This window comes from Vanessa cardui, chromosome 24, assembly GCF_905220365.1.
Source record: "Vanessa cardui chromosome 24, ilVanCard2.1, whole genome shotgun sequence".
NCBI lineage: Eukaryota > Metazoa > Arthropoda > Insecta > Lepidoptera > Nymphalidae > Vanessa > Vanessa cardui.
Genome location: NC_061146.1, coordinates 4,613,192 through 4,632,222, shown reverse-complemented (window position 1 = coordinate 4,632,222; position 19,031 = coordinate 4,613,192). Strand labels below are relative to the sequence as shown.

The window sequence follows — 19,031 nt, the reverse complement described above, 5'->3', positions numbered from 1 at the left end:
ACAAATCAAAAATAAATACATTTGTATAAAACATCAGACTCTATACATACACGTAATTTCACAATACAACAAAAGTTATTTAGTTGAATATTTCGAAATAAGTTAGTAAAACGCAGGCTGTGGAGACCTCCTGCCTTTGGGTGAACTCGGACGAGGGTTGGAGGGAAATGCTCTCGGCATATTTGATAAAGTCTTTTCTCTGGAAATAAAAGTATTTGTAGGAAGTTATCGTATTCAATTAGTAAAGTAAAGTAACAGCCTGTACATTTCCCACTGCTGAGATAAGGCCTCCTCTTCCATTAAGGAGACGAACATAATATTCCACCACGCTGTTCCAATTTCGGGTTGATGGAATGCACATGTGGCAGAATTTCGATGAAATTAGACACATGCAGGTTTCCTCACGATGTTTTTCTTCACCGCAGAGCACGAGATGAATTATAAAGACAAATTAAGCACATGAAACAGCGGTGCTTGCCTGGGTTTGAACCCGCAATCATCGGTTAAGATGCACGCGTTCTAACCACTGGGCCATCTAAGCTCATTCAGTTAGTGAATTTAAAAATTTGATGACATGACGATGACGACCTCTGCGGTCGAAGTGTGTACGCCGGTTATCATGGGTACGTCACTACGAGGTCCAGGGCTAGATTCCCGCCCGAGTCGATGTAGAAAAAGTTCTTTAGTTATCTATGTTGTCTTGGATGTGTGTGTTTGTGGTACCGCCATTACTTCTGATTTTCCATATCACAAGTGTTTTAGCTACTTACATTGGGATCAGAGTCTTTAATGTGAGTGGGTGATGTTTACTTGGTGGTAGGGCTTTGTGCAAGCCCGTCTGGGTAGGTACCACCCACTCATCAGTTATTCTACCGCCAAATAACAGTACTCAGTATTGTTGCGTTCCGGTTTGAAGGGTGAGTGAGCCAGTATAAATACAGGCGCAAGGGACATAACATTTTAGTTCCCAAGGTTGGTGGTACATTGACGATGTAAGGAATAGTTAATATTTCTTACAGCGTCATTGTCTATGGGTGATGGTGACTAATTACCATCAGGTGGCCCATATGCTCGTCCGCCAACCCATAGTATATAAAAAAAGAGAATGTCAGTTCAATATTTACGACACATCAGTAAATAAACGCACCTAAGCTCTTGATTAGCACCGGTCTTCGCTCCAATATTATTGGTCTTAGAGTTTACGTAGCGACACGACTTCTCCTTGGGTGGCGGGCTGAAATCATAATAATCTTGCAATGAAGTTAATAATTTTTTTCTTTTAGATTTACATATAAATGCGTGTAAATGCGAAAATCCTCCTTAACGGTTGGACCGATTTCGATAAAATATGTGTATATTTTTTTAATTGGACTTGGTAGAAGATCGTATGTTATTGAAAAAAAGGAAACAAAGAAAGATTGTAACTAATAAAGATACTTAATATAATTATACTTTATTAAACTGTTACATTTCTATGTTCAACAAGAATTAAAAATTACCTTTTCACATCATTCAATTTATTTCCCTGTCTTTCGATCATTAAGCTTTCCCTCAATCTTCTTTGAAACTAAAATAGAAAATACAGTACAGGCAAATTATAATAAGGTAAATATAATAGCACATGTATGCAATTTTTCATGGATCAATGATATTCTAATAAACAGATACATATGTTACATCCATAATAAACAACAGAAAAAAAGTGTGCCGCGCCGGGGACCGTTTATTTTAGTTTATTTTTACATTTCGTTAAAAGTGAAAAGGATAGCGTGATAAAAACAATAAGTAAAAGGGACAACTAGATGTTTTAATTACGCAAAACGTATTAGTACGTATATAATTATTATTTATTATAACGTAATACTACGTAAAACAACTAAAGGCAAACGTCCCAATTGGGACGTTTTCTAGTCTTCACTTTTTGCGCGTTAATAACATATCTGTTTACTACAACATCATTGTCATGGATACTATTTAACATAAATATTGAACAAACTAATAATAAGTCAGCCAGATGTTCATTATCTCACGTCGCTTCTCTTCCCGCCCTCAAGCCAGACCCGCTTAGTATGCAAGGCTTTTGCATAAGGCATGCACATAATAATATCAAAATATGCCCTTTAAAAAATAAGGGGTATATTATCATAAAAATGTCTTCATTTTTAATGATAAAATGAGCCTTATTTTTGAAGAGGTGGGACATTTATATACAACCGTCCGATGACTGCCATCCCGAAACGTAGTAACAATAAATTGACCCTGAAAACAATTATGAATAAACACAACTTTCTCTAAAACAAAATAATTTTGAATATTTTTTTAATTTCTGAAGATGTACAGTTTATAATTCTAATTGGCTGAGTCTCTGATTCTTGGTTGGTTCTTCTTATTCCTGATGTAAACATGAACTAATATCAAAGAAGTAAATATCTTGTTATTAGCAGCAGTGCCCAAGGCAGACCAGGTCCTATTTTAACAGTCTTGTAGCACATACCCAATTAATACATAGCCTTCTGACGTCAATAATAATAAATCTAGTTATTAGTTAAAGAGACTGAGATTCACATATACCTACAATATACAACTTTTTTTACTAATTTGACAAATTCTAACAATAGATTACATTCATATTTCATACAGCCTTAAACGATTAACTGGTTATTGTATGTTCTACATCTATGATACGCGCTAATTATTTATATTCCACTTATTTTTTTTGTAATAAACTTAATCGAAAATTCCATAATAAACTCAGCAACATCACACTGTAAATCTACAACATACTTTAAAAACCATCTTAAAAATAGTCCTTACAGAAGATCAATAAAAAAATATGTGCTTCTAAAATGTGCATTAGGTACCTTTATGCTGTTCAACATGTCACCCTGAGTAGCGAGTGGTCTCTCGTCCGAGCGGACTGAGGGCGCTTTACGACCAGCGGGAGCATCGCGCTGAGCTCCCAACGACGCAGCGCCGATAGATGCATCTCGAGGAACTGACACTATCACAAACATTGGCCTTTGAAACTTTCCAATGTTTAAAATGTCGTATCATGCTTCAGAAAGGACCATCCCAGAGCACAGCCTCAAGACATCTATACATAAACGCGACATAGTGTCACCGACGCTGTACTCTCTCTGATCGAGCGAGGAGCATGGCCCGCTGGATTGCAGTAAATAGAATTAAAAGAATTACTTATATATATTATTAATTATAAATATGGTCTTTTAAAATGAAAAATATTGAAGTCAGTGTGGGCCACTAAAGTTAAATAAAAATATAAAACGCCAAAATGTCAAAACGTAAAATGTAAAAATAGGCACGGGTATTTGTGAGCCCGTGCATGTTGTAAATCAAATTAAAAAAAAATCATATCAGCATATCTAAAGCTAGTTATTCAAGTTCATTCATCACATTCGCAAAAGTTCGCGTCTTGTTGAACCGAAATAATGTTTCTATATTCGTGATGCAAGACTTCGCACGCGAGTGTGGAGACCCTCAGGACTCAGTTCATGAGGTGTAAATCGTCACGATGTGTACTATAAATGCAATTTTAAAAACGTGACTGGTAAAAGATTATCAAATTAATCACTAGATAATAATAAAACTGTATTAATTAAAGAAAATGAAATCATTCCACACTTATGTTATTTTGATAATTTCACGATTTGCTTTTAAGAAATTTCAATGAATGAATGGATTGCATAGGATGTGTTTATGGTGCTTAAATATAAAAAAAAAAAATTCATTTACTAACAAAACAACTTTATTTATTTCTACAACTAAATCACATTATTTATATACATACACTGCTCGTCCCAATGTAATTAAGACATTCCTTCGAAAAAACCCATTTACTAGATCAAATTCCTTCCCTTGCCATCAATCAATATCTGTGTTATTTGTATAGGAAACCTATACATTGATTGCCAGATAATATTTTAAAAATTTTCATTTATAGCACCAAAAAAAGTATAAGATGTAATAAATAAAAAGAATATTTTTAAATTAATAGCCAGAGTCAAAAATCATATATTTAAAAATACAATTATGTTAGTGGTCTCTAGTATTCTTTATTATAATTATCTTACAAATTACAACAACTGAGGTAATTCATAACAATCTAGCTACAACTGAATTAATTTGATACATTTTTAATCGGTTCTGGTTTATCTTCCTCTGCATTACCTTTACCTTCAATTTTCTTTACATCTGCTTTGTATAGCTGTTTTTTCAATGCTGACGGACCAGCAAATACAGCGGGGGCTTGCTTCGTTTCTGGCAAATAAACATCATATGTTCTAAAATACTTTAAAATAATTTCTACATCTTCCTCTTTCATTTTATATTCGTAAGCTATTTTCGCCGCTGTGACCTCTTCAGGGTTCACTTGGTGAGCTGATATATAATCTATGGCGTGCCTTAATGTTGTTTTGCCGTATGGGATCTTCGCAGGTTCCATCAATCCGAAGTCGAAATCCGGAACGAGACCGCGGTTTTGGGGCAGCGGTCGCTCCAAGCCTTTCTGTTGCTTCTCTTTGGTGACATCGTCTTCAGGCTTGCCGTATGACGTTACATAAACATCTTTGAGCCGAGCGTCTAGTTCGGTATCTTTTTTATCGAGTTTCGAATCGAGTTCCGGATCGATTTCATGCACCCTTTTTAACTCATCAGCCGTCGAAGGATATCGAGGCGCTACTTCCGGCTTTTCTTTAGATATAACCTGGTGAGCCCGGTTTTCTATATTGAAAGATTTAATAGGACGCAAAGCCTTCGATACTAAAGCACCCATCTCAGGTGGCGTTAGCAGTATTATTGGGATATTATGTATTTTTATTCAGAAAACATCGTTCTAAGAAAGTTTGCACTAGTAATAACATATTTTACATCATCCGAGGTTATTATTGCGATCTTGACTTTTGAAATAATTTTCCGTCTAATGACATGCGTCAGTGTTAAAACTTAAATGACATGTAAACTTTTTAATAATAGTTACCAGTCGAAATATTAAAATTAATTTGTTAAGATAAAGTTTGGTAATGTACAGTCGAGTACGAGTAAGAAAACCTTCATCAGTTTTCAAATTCTTTCTTTTATCAAGTCTTAAACTCTTATATAGTACCTTAACTAAACATCACGTCATTGCGACGCAATATGTCTTTCTCGATCGGTAAGATTATCACTCATACTGAGCACACGAAAATAGATCTTAAATTGACGAACCTTTTTTTACCCCGATGGTACATCTAATTAAAAATGTATGTATCAATGTAGGTAATATACTGCGTCTAAAATAACCAAAGTATTAAGATGCTAAAAAAGGCATATTAGTAAAAATATGAAAGGCTTTAAATGGATAGGTATACTTTCATTAACTTACATTTTAGCTTAGACAGTGCCTCCTGTATTGTAAGCTTTGAATTTCGAGCTGAGAAAATTCCTAATTGAGGAGGAGTATTGGTAGCACGGGACTGTTCCATTACTGCTCTTGGTGCTGGGCTTGGACTTCGACCAAGACGTCGGCGGTATTGTGTTTGATTTGGTGCTTTAGGCACTGTTATAAATGAAAACATTTTGTACATACACTCATGAAACTACTAAGCCAATATTAATATTAAATAGTATATCAGACAGAAGACATTAATATTCAGACTAAAGACCATTTCATTATATTTTGAATTGAATTATGATATTATTAGTATCAGAATTAAAAATGCTACATTATCAATATTAATAAAAATAATAATTGTTGTATACGACTATTCGAAATTAAAAAGTTCCTAGCATGGTAATTAATTAATCCATATGTACATAAAATCTGTACCTGAAGTAAAACCTGAGGTTATATTTTTTTGAATGGTTGCAACATTATTAATTAAGCGGTCGCTGAAAAGATTCGATCCTCTAAAATTGTATTGTGGTTTAACTAATATAGAAGATTTCAAATCTTTCATTTTCGGCTCATTGGCCACTGAACTTCGCATTAAAATGTTCTGAAAAAAAAACGAATACTTAATGTGCGGAGTCGTGACACACTATTTAATTAATACAAATTTAATTTAATTTTTACCCTGGCATCCCTATAAGTTCGTACAATAGGAGCGGGGGATATACGAAGCGTGTTGGGAGTGGCAGCCTCAGCATTCTTAATAGTATCCTGAAAATGTAATTGTTTTTATTCATTTACTGTCATTCTTTATCATCTGTGTTGTATATCTTTGAGTATTAATCATACGTTTGATTGAACGGTATATTTTCCTTGTAATTTTGGAGTACTGCATCGAGATGATCTAGTATTACGAGGTTCACCAGCACCAGTTCCAGTCCTCGATCCCGTGCGACTACGGTCGCTTGAATTTCTAGAATAACACAATAAAAAAGTACTTAATTTAATGTGGGTAATCAGTTAAAAGCAAAATGGTATCTTCAAAATCAAAATAAACTTTATTCAAGTAGGCTTTTACAAGCACTTTTGAATCGTCATTTTACAATTAAGTGAAGCTACCACCGGTTCGGAAAGTAGATTCTACCAAGAAGAACCGGCAAGAAACTCAGTAGTTACTCTTTTTTAACATTAAAAAAAAAGTCATGTTAATTAAATACAATTATTTAAATGTATTCTGCTTGTTTATTTTTAGATTTTATTCGGAAAATCAACATTTTGATGTACTATTTGAGACATGGTAGAATAACCTATTACTTCGTTTGGGACATACTTCTGCTTCGTAAAGTACATACCCTCTTTTTTTATTCTTTTCGATAGTCATCTTCTCGTTGCATTCGGCCGAGTTCTTTTCGGTTGTTTTACTAGGAACTGCCTCAATAAAAAATAATATTATTAGTTGTAAACAATATACACGTACATTACAAACGTAATGAGCTTTTTTACTAACCAGGTTCATGAGAATACAACATTTATTTGAATTGCACCTATTCGGCGTTATTTTTGCACAACGCACTGCCAACCACCAAAGTCTGTTATTGAAACTTTTTTTACACGGCTTACAGCAAAGGTATTTTTTCCATATCGATACATTTTCTTCCGAATCACGATCGTAAATAGATGATTGTTCACTTAAAACACTACTTTTTAATACACAGCCTTTCATCTTTATCATATTTTGTTCAGACTTTTTAACCGTTAAATCACACGACGTAATGAACTTTTCATCTTCGAAATTCTCATTATCATCTGAATGTAAATGAAAAATTTTCTAAATTTTTTAACAGCACCCCATTTTAATATAATTGAAAATGGTTTCAAAATAACACTGTTTTCGCGTGGTGTTGGCAGTACATTACACAAAAATGACACGTTCAAACAATGTTACTTCAAAATCACCATAATATTATGAAAATAACACTGTCTGAACTACAATTAAAAAAAAAAACATTTGACTCGTTGATATGTTACCTTCTCTTATCCTGGAAGCTTGAGGACGTACTGGGGACATTTCGGAATGGGTCATTCTCTGCATTGGTGGGGGTGGTGATGGTGATTTGCTCAACACAACTGGCCTGTATCTACGAGTTATCTCAGCGATGGAGTAGATGCCAAATTCGTGCACTGGAAACTTATCCACGTCTTGATATGCTCGTCTCCTGCCACAGACTTTATAAATTTGAATTGGCTTAATCTTTTCGATGAGGTTTATTATTTGTTTATTGTTTTATTATTACCTGTACAAGTTTCCTTGTTTTATTAACCAAGCTTCCAAGTCCTCAAGCCATCTCTAGACGTTGTAAAAATACTTTTAAAATGTGATAGATAATTTTAGTGCAATTTTAAATATCGACTTTTTAATAGGGATTCGGAGATTTAGCTCTAATTACACATCAGAGTATTCATGTAATATGGTACATGATTACGACTACTATTTGCAAATCAGGAGGTCAAAAACTGAAGGGTCAGAAAAATTAAACAACAAATTATGTTTCTATTTATACTTCTCCACCGATAGTATAAATGTGAAAAAAACACTGTCTGTCTGTCCGTTGCTCTTTCACTACCAAACCTCTGAATCGAATTTGATGAAATTTGGTATGAAGCAATTAGAACTCCAAGGAGAGCCATAGACTACTTTTCTTGCCTAACACGTGAAAACCAACTCCTAAAACGCGAGGAGAGCCGCGGGCGACAGCTAGTATAGTATAGTATAGTATAAGTAAAGTGCTACACTTGTACCTGTTGATGCCCAATAACTGACCCCGGTCTGCATATTCGCATCCACGCTATTGCCTCATGAGCCGTCATGCGATAGTGTTTGATCAAGTAACATCCTATAAGTGAACCAGTGCGACCAAGACCTGCCTGAATCAAAGCTTTATTCAAATTAATAAGTTAATATCAAAATATTCGACTCTAAAATTAAGCCATGCTCTTATAAACTTTTTTTTTTTATAAAATGTATTTGTCATCAGCTCATGCACCAAAAAGTATTTTAGGATAAGTCTTTATAAGCTTTTAAAAAATGATCTCTAAGGGTTTTTCTAGCCGAATGTATTTTTATTAAATTCATAACCTTGCAATGTACAGCAATGGCTCCCTCTATTTCTTCGCTTAGTTGTAAAAATTTAAACAATATATGTTGCGGTGGACACGATCCGTCAGGGAAGAATAAATTGCAGTGTTCTATACCGGCATCGGTAAAACTATTAATAAAAATATATTAAATAAATTATTAGTCATATTTAGATTTTAATTTTCTCAAATATTTATACGATAACTTACACTTTAGCATCATAAAGTTTCTTGTTTAATCTCACAACTATTTTGACATTGCTTTCAAGGAAATAACTAAGGTAAATTTCAGGTGGATGATAAAAATATCCACTGTATTCCACGGGTCCAATAAATGCTAGAAATTTTCCTAAAATAAAACAATTTAATTCATAATACATAAATATAGTACGACACAAATTAGATGTAGCATCGGAAAATGCAATGGAATGAAAATAAAACCGATTACTGCCGATTTACACAACCAATAGAAATAGCTCCCTATCGCACCATTCGACGCTATTCGTCGTTATAGATTCACGCGTCAGAAAAAGCAAGTGTATGTAAATAGACGCGCCAAATTGACGAATATATTAGGTCATATGATATTACAAGTTATTACGTTTGTGCAAAGATCATATTCACATGAGAAATAAATATTGATAATCTGGGATAGCGTACTCAATTCGGATGTGATCGGTTTTACGAATTTTACCGATGCTACATCTAAGTTTTGTCGTACTATACGTAATAAATAAATTTTAGTGAACATTTTAATTACCAGGAACTATCCAGTTAAGATCACCACCATGAACTCTATCCCATCTTTCATACTCGTCGTAATTGAAGTCTTGGAAGTTAAAAAATCTTAAGTCACGTGCTTTAGCTAAGCCTTGCAGACAATCCATTAACGTGATTGTAAATGAGGATTCACCTTGCGATGCATCTTGAAATGGTCTTAAAATTTTAAAGGTATGTTCTTAAATTATAGTTTGAAAAGAATTATTATTTATTTTTTTATTTTTATCACCTGTACGTTTGTCCATGGATCAATAAAGGTTTTATAGCATCTTTCGGCTGTAAGCCTAAATTTAACACTCCGTAGCATCCTAAAAGAAACGCAGCATTGGCCTTCTTCTTGGGATCGACGGATGTGTAATGCACAATACATTGTTTATTTAAATATAATTTTAACTTTTCATCTAGTGCTTTACAGTACTTGTATATACATCCTAAGTTTAAAGGTCCAAAATCCCCATAATAGTTTTCATATACCAATTCATTATCAATTGAAAAAAAATGTGTATCACTCGTACTTTTTAGGGTTTTTCCTTGTCTTACTGTAGCAAAATATAAAACATTTTCTATATATTCAGTAACAAATAAGATATCTGAATTCCGTGTCATGTTACGCCGAGTGAAAATATTTTTCACATCATGAAATAAAATTTTGTTTTGGCCTTGTTATCCATTTCAATATTTCAATCAAACAATTATGACAATTAGATACACGTAATAAAAAATTAAATAAATATAAAATTAAGCGTGCAATTAAAATGACACTGTCGGTTTTAGTTTTTAATTTTAATGAATATCTAAGTCATTATGTATTGCCAGTATCACTTAATACATTTTATGGCAACATCTAATATATTATCATAAGTCAATGTAAGACAGAAACATGGCAACCCTAGTCTTTTTCCGGTGCGCAAGGTAAAGTGTCAAAGAGTTTGTTGAAAGTTTTGCGAAATCTGTAATAATTTCTGTGATCTTTTCAACTTAAGTGTATTTTGAAATTGTGCCAATATGTTACGAAGTCATTCTACTTATTTCATTCCATATTTCAGGTTTACTACACATTTTAAACCATGGCCGATGTCGATGTGTAAGTATTGTTTTGTTTACTTGTATTTTGACTGTAACTATATTTAATTAGCACGTGCATTCAATCTCGTTAAATTTAAACATCATTTACGTTTATAGAATCACATTTATTTAAATTTATAATTATTTTAGAAATCGTCAACATAACCTATAAAACATAACTCGTGCTATTTGTTTCTAATTGTTGAAATAACCACACTCGTTTTTAATATGGTTTATTGTTAAAAAAAACTTTAGTACTTATATTATGCGTAATAAGTATCATGTGTAAACTTACTTTTATTAACAACCCTTTCAATTATGACAATTAAGTCATTCAAGAGAAACATCACATTAAAACTTATATTCAAGATGATATTCAAGATAAGTGAAAACTAAAAATGTGATTAAATATTTTTTAAAAGGAGCCTCCTTTTATTCTTTTGAGAAATTGAAGCTTATTCCACCACGCTGCTGTAATGCGGGTTGGGTGATACACCTCTTTAAATTCTTATGCTAGGAGATTTCTTCGTTCTATGGCAAATGTATTATATGTTTTATTTTTTTTCTACAGCGAGGTCCCCAACAACCCCGTCCTGAGCGGAGGGGCTATGGATGTGAACACAGCTTTACAGGAAGTTCTTAAGACAGCCCTCATCCACGGCGGACTCGTCCACGGTCTCCATGAAGCTACCAAAGCTCTTGACAAGTAAGATCATTACTCCTTTATTATGCCTCAAGGTTACAAAACTATAATCATACTGTCTGTATACACATAGACATAACATACCACTTAGTTAAAAGAGGGCGGTACTAGTTTATTACCGATAGCCTAAATAGATTTACATTAAGCTCCTTTTGTTATTTATTATATTATAAATTTCGAAATTTGACTACAAATATATTTGTTAATCATAATTGGGCTATGGACCTCACTAAACATTCGCTTAGCATGTGGCTGTTTTAGTCACATGTTGAGTGGAAATATCTGACACTAACTATGTAGTGCCGGATTAACTGTATAGCCAACAATAGTGCATACACATAGTACCGCAGTGCTTGTTTCTGCAAGATTGTGGCCTCCCAAGTGTGCGACATGTTTTTATAAAATCTTGTAGAATTAAATTTGGATCGGTGTATTTGTTTTGATTACAATTGTACCTGCGAGAAACAGATTAAAATTTTGTTTAGATGTTGTTGTTTAGTTTATCTTTTATCTGTACAGTAAATTTTTGTATCAAACTTTCAGATATCACATTCAAATTTAATATATCTTGATGACCCAATGTGCTTTACACCCATGTGTAAAGCACATTTTGTTAATTAGTATCAATTATTATCCATACTGCAAATTATCCATCATTAATTAATATTAGTATGGAATTATTTATTGCAAGTTTGATATGTTTTAAAAATAATGTTCTATTTTAATAGGAGACAAGCAGTACTCTGTGTATTGGCTGAAAACTGCGACGAAGCTGCATACAAGAAATTAGTGCAGGCTCTTTGCAATGAGCATCAAATCCCACTTGTGAAGGTATGTTAACAATACATTTTCCTAATATTCTCTTCCAGAAAATGTTTTTGTCTTTATCAAATGTTTTATCAATTATGAGAAAATGAGATACCTAACTAAATCTGCTTGGCAGTTGTTTTTATATCAGTATATATATTTCTATCAAGATTTTGTCTTCTTTATATTTTATCTCATAGTGAAGTGAATCTTCTACAATATTAATCTTAGGTTTAAAAGTTTATATTGCTCCGCACGAGCCACTCTGTTCAAATAGCAGAGAAGGCCAAAGGAGCAAATAGTGAAATGTATGCCCCTATGGTGACTTACACCATGTGAGTCAACTTTCCTAGCAAACAAACATTTATTTAGAAATATTAATATACTGATTATCATACTTTTAGTGTAGTATTACTTTTAGTAATCATGAGTTATTTTATTTCCTTTTCCTATATGGAAGTGGCAATAAGTTTATCATAGTTTAAAGTTTTTTTTTTATATGTTTTGGACTTAATTATATAAAGTAATGTATGCTTAGGGAAAATGTATATATAACTAAAAATTTGTTGAGGGAATAATGATGTGAGATATCTTTGTAAGGCTTGATCTAAATGTTGATTTTATTATTTGTATTTATAAAATCCATTTTTACTTTTAATTGTTGCATTCTATTGTATGTTAACATTTTTAAGTTAGAAGATTGTATACTTTAAAACATACTTATACATCAGAATTATAAATAAATACTCTGTTTAGGTGGACAACAACAAAAAACTCGGTGAATGGGCAGGTTTATGCAAGATCGACAAAGACGGCAAGGCCAGGAAAATTGTTGGATGCTCATGCGTAGTTATCAAAGTGAGTATACAAATAATTCGACCAAAAACTGTTGAAAAATGCGCTTGCACGAACACTAGCAACTTTATAGTTGGAAGTGCAAATAATTACAGCGCAATATAATATCGTGCGACCCTATGGTGTCGTGTTATTTGCACAGGCTACCTTCCTATCGCACAAACAAAATTACTTAGTATGATCACAATTGGTCATTTTCCAATTCCAGTTATCTGAATGAAATTATAAGGTATCTGATCTGAAGATAATGAAATATTTGACTTTATGAATATTAAACTTTATTATACAGAAATTAAATGTGTACATTTGTTTTCAGGACTTCGGTGAGGAGACACCAGCGTTGGATGTGCTCAAAGACTACTTGAAGTCTTCAAGCTAATCCTTAGGTCTAATGTCTATAAATAAACAATAAAAAGCCAAAAAAATTATACAATGTTTTATTTCATAAATATAATCGTATTTCACGATTGTAAGCTTCGAACACTAAATCAACAAAATAATGCACATTCTTTATTAGATAAAAAATTATAAGAAATCAAAAACTTTTACTCTGGTTTTATAAAAGTCATATTCAAGGGACCGAATTATTACTATAAATACAAAAAGCTTAGTCAATAAGTAATTGAGAGTTAATTAATAAATTAATTTAATTTGATATTTCACATGCATAGACTTGAAAACTGGTCACAAATTTCCTTATGCTTCGGCCACTGTTGTACTTGACATTCTCTGTAATAACAAAAAAATATATTTTATAAACATGTACGAAACAAAAACTATTTGCCATCGTAGTTTAAATTAATGATAAGGAAAGAATACATTTTAATTCAAGTGGAATTTATTTTACTCCTAGATTTATTAAACAATAATATAACTGTAAAAGGGTAGGTAATGAAGGGTAGGGTATAATATGCCATTGAATATATAATAATTCGTTTTTCCGTCGGAAAATACTGCATTTAGTCATATAGGCCGGAGTTAGGTAGTTGAGTGTTTCTGTTTACAGTTTTACTCTCGTGTCTTGGAGAGGACGTATATAACAGCTATTAAGTTGGTTCCATAGACAATTACGAAATGTATTCACTGCTAAGTTGCGTTCTCAACAAAAACATATACAATGCGCAACTTAGAGGTGGACTTAAAAGTTCGCCGCTAGTAGGCTATTCAATTTTTGCCGCCCTACTGATTTTTTGAAATTCGATACGTTAGTTCAGTTCCCAGTCATATAAATTACATTTATTCTGAAATTGCTACTTTATGATCTGTGTTTAATCGTCCTCATTACATCGGCTTTTTCCCGTTATTATAGTTACGACGAGTATACGGATTACGGACGTATTGTACATTACATATAATTATAATTACTTCTGTAGGATAAAAAAAAGGGCAAAATTTGCCGCCCTAGGCTCCAGCCTACTTAGCCTATTGGTAAATCCGCCACTGGCGCAACTGGATAATCTCTATTGAAAATGTTCTCCCAAGCCAAAATCGGGAAGACATCATAATCTTTACTTCAACACTTTCTAATGTATTGCAGACTTATATTTATTTCCGAAACAAATATTGTGCAACTATATCTCACCTGCCACAGTACCACTCAGTTTTGCATCTTGAACATTTTTTACTTGCTTTATCACCACACTTAGCGCACTTTGCCCCACCGCTATCCATCGCAAGTGCAGCATCACTGGTGTAAGATTCTAGAAGTTTTTTCGCCATATTTCTAGAAGATTCGGAACCGTCCATTTTGAAATGCTCGAGTTGTGCTTTAGCCAGCGACTTGGTGCGCTTGTGGACTTCTTTTAAATATGATTTTTTTATCTGGAGAAAGAACCATAAGTATACTATTCGAATATTAAATAACGTAGTATTATTTAAAACATATTGTTGTACAAATATCGAGTTTTTGCTATTTATTGTGTAAGACTACACTAACCTGTGGTACGACTTCAATAAGCGTACATCCCGGGTTCTTGACGCCATTTGTACGATTATGTAAGCTGGAGTAATCACCCACAGCCAACCGGCACAGGAACATTTTCAAATCGCCCAATGGTGGTACTTGATCTAACATTGCATCCGTAATTTTTGCTTGAAGCTAACATTATCAGGATAAAAAGATTATTCGATTTGAAGAGTATATTGTCTTAACATATCTATCTATATATCTGATCCCAATGTAAGTAGCTAAAGCACTTGTTTTATGAAAAATCATAAGTAGCGACCACAAATATCCAGACCCAAGACAACGTAGAAAACTGATGAACTTTTTCTAAATCGAATCGGCCAGGAATCGAACCCGGTTGAAAACCGGTGTACACATTACTCGACCACGAAGGTCGTCAATATATCGTTTTTGAACCTAATAAGCTCAGCGAACCACGGGACAACTATAAAAATGAAGGCCAGAATCGATTCTGATTTATTAGATTATTGTTCCGTCTTCAATAAGCTATTTGACTGTTTTTAAAATCCATTTTATATTATTTAGTAGAGGTTAAGGAACCCAGTAAAAGTTGTGTTTTTTATTTCTAGTACATATTTGTCGAAAAATATCATATTAAAAATTCTATATTTAAATAGCGCGCGAAAACGCTACTTGGACAATATGGCGCTGCAAAGGGATCGGTGACGTCACTTTGCTGTATTTTAATCTGTGGTACATATAGTAGAAAAGCAAAGTTTACAAGAAAGTGACTTCATCATAAGCCCGGCCAGTCAGGAACGTTTTGTGTCACGTGACAAACGTTTGAAAAAATGCTTTTTATTTATTGATTTTTGAATAAATTAAGTATTATTTTCAAGTTTAGTTAGTAAATAACCATTTTTAAACTCATAATATACACTGATTACAATAATTCACGATTTATTTTTCGCATTGTCAAATAGCCTATTGCCTACTATAATACAAGAAATGGTAAGTTATTTAAAATTACCGAACAAAAGGTAGATCGACGACACTCGTCGATAGTGTAGTGATGAGGCAATCTCGGCTCTAGAAGTAATTGGCGAAGACAAAGCCAAAGTTGAGCTTCGCTGCGATGCATTTGAGAGAGGTCCTCGGCCGACGGCTTGGACCAGCGACCAACTGGACAAAAGCATTAACTACATATACAAACAGACGAGACTCATTAACTTTGTTAAAACTTTAAGAAAGCGATATTTCTTTGAGCTTTATTAAAGAAAAAACCGAGTAATCTCAATCAGAAAGAATACGTTTATCACATAGTAAAAACTGTGCGATCAAAAAGCAAATACCCTTAATTATTAATCTATGATTATGTGTAATTCCTTCATTTGTGATTATGATTATACTTATTTTTACATTCATTTGAAATCAAGATCATATATACATAGATGAATTGTTACCAGAAAGTGGTGCATATGCAACCAACCCACTGTAGTTTGGTGTCAGTAAGTCCAGACGTCTTCTTAATATGATGAAGGCCTCTATAAGGGACACTTAACTACCGTATAGTTTTAATAAAAAGAAACATATAACATACAATTAAATATTTGGATATCTCCATTGTCATTAGCTTTCCGCCAGGGTTGCAGCTGTATGAGATGGCAAAGAATAGAAGGAACGTCATAGGTCTTATACAAGTTGGTAGATATTGATGCGCCGATACCCGCTACCTCCATGTGCTCTGCCAAATACCTGAAAAAATGACTTGAATTATAGAAAATCGAAATGAGATTTCGTCGAGATGGCCCAGTGGTTAGAACGCGTGCATCCTAACCGATGATTGCGGGTACAAACCCAGGCAAGCACCGCTGATTCATGTGCTTAATTTGTCTTTATAATTCATCTCGTGCTCGGCGGTGAAGGAAAACATCGTGAGGAAAACTGCATGTGACAAATTTCTTAGGAGTTCTGCCACATGTGTATTCCACCAACCCACATTGGAACAGCGTGGTGGAATGTGTTCCAAACCTTCTCCTCAAAGGGAGAGGAGGCCTTTAGCCCAGTAGTGGGAATTTACAGGCTGTTGTTGTTGTTGTTTGTTGAAATGAGAATTAGAAACTGCCGCTGATGTTGTATTTACCGAACAATTGAGATGCATCTCATGCTGATGTCGAACTGTAAGTCCCTTTTCTGCCGTTCAAGCTCCTCGACCGCTGTCTCACTGTCTAACTCCTTAGCGGATAAGGGTTTTAAATATCCATTACTGAAAACAGTTAATAATAATTCGCTTTTTAAATGAAATACTGCACTATTATAGAAAACTAATTAAGTTTACGTCAAACATATTCTATGTATATATAATAATAATAGTCTTGTTACTTAGAACCTAGGAAGCTGAAGATCCCATCCCAAAATAAAATGGGTATATATCCATTAGGTTGGAACAAAATCTCCAGAAATCCAAATAGGTACCACAAAAATTGGCGGATGTCAAGATTAGTTCCAACTTCATGCTTGAAAAAGATTTGTTGGGTAGTATCATTTTAGTCATTTTTTGTGCATTTATATTAGCACCTATTTAGTACATTTGACAGTTAACGAAATAGAAAGAAAAACGGCAAATACTGAACAGCCCAATATTCGTTGCAACTCAAACGACCAGAACCAGAAATGCCTTACTTTATTAGAGCTACAAGAGCTGTCAGCTGGTCGACGGCGTAGTGGAGTAAGTCAATAGCAACTTCACTGACGCACTGAGCGCCGTCTTCATGAAAGAGTACAGTTTCTAGCAGACCTACAGCCACTGCCTCGTGGTATAACTGGAACATTTGAAAAAACAAATGAATACATAATATTTTTATTCTATTACCGATAATTTTGCCGTGAATTAACCTTGTTCAGCTTTCAAATTGTATAGATAATGTAAACTTTACAAAAAATAATTCTTCTTACTATATTTTTGTAGTACGCTGTCATAGCTTAGACGCTAATTTATACATAACTAGTTGTTCCCGCGACTCCGACTGCGTGCGTGTAGAAATTTTACAAAAAAATAATGTCGTAGCCTAATGTAAATAACAGCCTGTAAATTTCCCACTGATGGGCTAAGGCTTCCTCTTCCATTAAGGAGAGGGTTTAGAACATATTCCTAGCTTTAGTTACTCCTTATTATATCAACTTTCTGCTAGTGAAAGTCTCATCAAAATCGGTCCAGTCGTTCCAAAGATTAACCGAAACAGAGAAATAAAAATTTAATAATGTTATTTTGGTACATGTACCGTGGATATATATATATATATATATAACCATCTAGTAAAAAGAGGTTAAAAATATTACAAACACACCAATATTATTATATGTATATAGGTACTAAACGCATATCGTATAAACAAAATTCGTTAAGTATGTGTACGACACAGCTTTTTCATTACCTTTGTAAAAATCTTAAGTGAAAGTTAACCTAAATATTATATTTATTGATAGCCGGAATTTAATTTTTACGTTAATAACCAAGAGCATAATTTAATTACAGTTTTGACTATGGAATATCAGAACTTACCACCATGTATACACCAAAGGTATTTGTAGGAGCGGGTTCCAATTTCATAATTTGCGGGTAGATTTTCAAACGCCACACTTGAATGCAAATTGCTTCCTGAACCAAAACCGGAAGCTGAAAAAATACTTTCATAATTAATTTGATGAAATCTTAATCATAATTTTCATGTAAAGCTTTTCATAACTTAAATAAATGTGTTATTTTTAGAAATTATAGTTATATTATTGAATTATTTTATTTGTACCTTTCCGTAAGAGATAAGTGTTTCTTTTGTTATTTCTTCTTGCATAGAAGAGGCCTCTAGAACTGCTTGTTGGTTGAGTTTTTGCAACCGAATATGCCAGTCAAGCCATCTAAAATAAAAGTTATTTTTACTAACGGTATTTTTACATATTATTTTTTATTTTTAAGCACTCTGAATACTTTTATTGATCAATATTACAATGGCAATGTTGTGCATATTCCTTGTAAAAAATATTCTGAATTAATATAAGACTACATATTTGTTGTATTTGCATAATTTGTAATATAAAATCTTACGCTTGGTTTCCAATGGCATCTATACACCAAGGTTCCATACTTTGGACGTACATATCGAGTTCTCCAATATCTAAAGCACTAAGTTGAGAGTCCTTTTCTACCATCGTTTAGGTTATTATCAAGTTTTGCTATCGAATATAAGAACAAACAAATATTTATTTCATTCAAATGCCTATAACCGATACTAATAGATTAGTCTTGTTATTATGGATACTAATAGATTAGCGTAGGTACAACTTCGATCAAATTGTTTTTGTTGTTATAGAAACCGGCAAGTTATAGGATTTGTTTT

The 19,031-nt window shown here is 33.3% G+C and overlaps 4 protein-coding genes across 5 annotated transcripts; 1 reads left to right on the top strand and 3 right to left on the bottom strand.

Moving 5' to 3' along the window:
* Nucleotides 1-57: 57 nt before the first annotated feature.
* On the bottom strand, nt 58-10,006 carry LOC124540175 (tyrosine-protein phosphatase cdcA-like). Of its 2 annotated transcripts, XM_047117635.1 has the most exons (16): nt 9,531-10,006; nt 9,282-9,457; nt 8,732-8,870; nt 8,523-8,652; nt 8,186-8,311; nt 7,681-7,733; nt 7,415-7,602; nt 6,739-6,814; nt 6,236-6,359; nt 6,071-6,157; nt 5,825-5,993; nt 5,381-5,554; nt 2,862-3,001; nt 1,500-1,567; nt 1,148-1,234; nt 58-199 (listed from the first exon to the last, which is right to left on the bottom strand). In XM_047117635.1, the coding sequence occupies exons 1-16, from the start codon at nt 9,905-9,907 to the stop codon at nt 103-105; spliced, it is 2,211 nt and encodes a 736-aa protein (XP_046973591.1). In that variant the 5' UTR covers nt 9,908-10,006; the 3' UTR covers nt 58-102. The 2 variants fall into 2 exon arrangements, with proteins under 2 accessions (XP_046973591.1, XP_046973592.1); XM_047117636.1 differs by lacking the exons at nt 8,732-8,870; nt 9,282-9,457; nt 9,531-10,006 and having other exon boundaries at nt 8,186-8,307; nt 8,523-8,654.
* On the bottom strand, nt 3,745-4,956 carry LOC124540176 (protein NDUFAF4 homolog). The gene has a single exon (XM_047117637.1). It carries the CDS (start codon nt 4,790-4,792, stop codon nt 4,139-4,141), a length of 654 nt encoding a protein of 217 aa, XP_046973593.1. The 5' UTR covers nt 4,793-4,956; the 3' UTR covers nt 3,745-4,138.
* Nucleotides 10,007-10,195: 189 nt separating the features above from the next.
* On the top strand, nt 10,196-13,159 carry LOC124540173 (40S ribosomal protein S12). The gene is made up of 5 exons (XM_047117632.1): nt 10,196-10,385; nt 10,938-11,072; nt 11,798-11,900; nt 12,633-12,734; nt 13,048-13,159. Exons 1-5 carry the CDS (start codon nt 10,369-10,371, stop codon nt 13,108-13,110), a joined length of 420 nt encoding a protein of 139 aa, XP_046973588.1. The 5' UTR covers nt 10,196-10,368; the 3' UTR covers nt 13,111-13,159.
* A 206-nt stretch (nt 13,160-13,365) lies between these two features.
* Nucleotides 13,366-18,922, bottom strand: LOC124540234 (zinc finger MYND domain-containing protein 10). Its single transcript, XM_047117699.1, has 10 exons — nt 18,740-18,922; nt 18,444-18,552; nt 18,200-18,313; nt 17,320-17,459; nt 16,781-16,948; nt 16,238-16,392; nt 15,668-15,819; nt 14,668-14,829; nt 14,314-14,552; nt 13,366-13,460 (listed from the first exon to the last, which is right to left on the bottom strand). Exons 1-10 carry the CDS (start codon nt 18,841-18,843, stop codon nt 13,391-13,393), a joined length of 1,413 nt encoding a protein of 470 aa, XP_046973655.1. The 5' UTR covers nt 18,844-18,922; the 3' UTR covers nt 13,366-13,390.
* Between the last annotated feature and the right edge of the window lie 109 nt (nt 18,923-19,031).

Coding starts and splice junctions, on each gene's coding strand:
- LOC124540173 (XM_047117632.1), top strand. Junction 11,073..11,797: donor GCTACCAAAGCTCTTGACAA/GTAAGATCATTA, acceptor CTATTTTAATAG/GAGACAAGCAGTACTCTGTG. Junction 11,901..12,632: donor ATCAAATCCCACTTGTGAAG/GTATGTTAACAA, acceptor TACTCTGTTTAG/GTGGACAACAACAAAAAACT.
- LOC124540234 (XM_047117699.1), bottom strand. CDS start 18,843: ATGGTAGAAAAGGACTCTCAACTTAGTGCTTTAGATATTGGAGAACTC. Junction 15,820..16,237: donor AGATATCCAAATATTTAATT/GTATGTTATATG, acceptor GCTTTTGTCCAG/TTGGTCGCTGGTCCAAGCCG. Junction 14,553..14,667: donor TTATTGAAGTCGTACCACAG/GTTAGTGTAGTC, acceptor TTCTTTCTCCAG/ATAAAAAAATCATATTTAAA.
- LOC124540175 (XM_047117635.1), bottom strand. CDS start 9,907: ATGACACGGAATTCAGATATCTTATTTGTTACTGAATATATAGAAAAT. Junction 8,871..9,281: donor TCTTAACTGGATAGTTCCTG/GTAATTAAAATG, acceptor GTTTTATTTTAG/GAAAATTTCTAGCATTTATT. Junction 1,568..2,861: donor ACATGTTGAACAGCATAAAG/GTACCTAATGCA, acceptor TTTCTATTTTAG/TTTCAAAGAAGATTGAGGGA.
- LOC124540176 (XM_047117637.1), bottom strand. CDS start 4,792: ATGGGTGCTTTAGTATCGAAGGCTTTGCGTCCTATTAAATCTTTCAAT.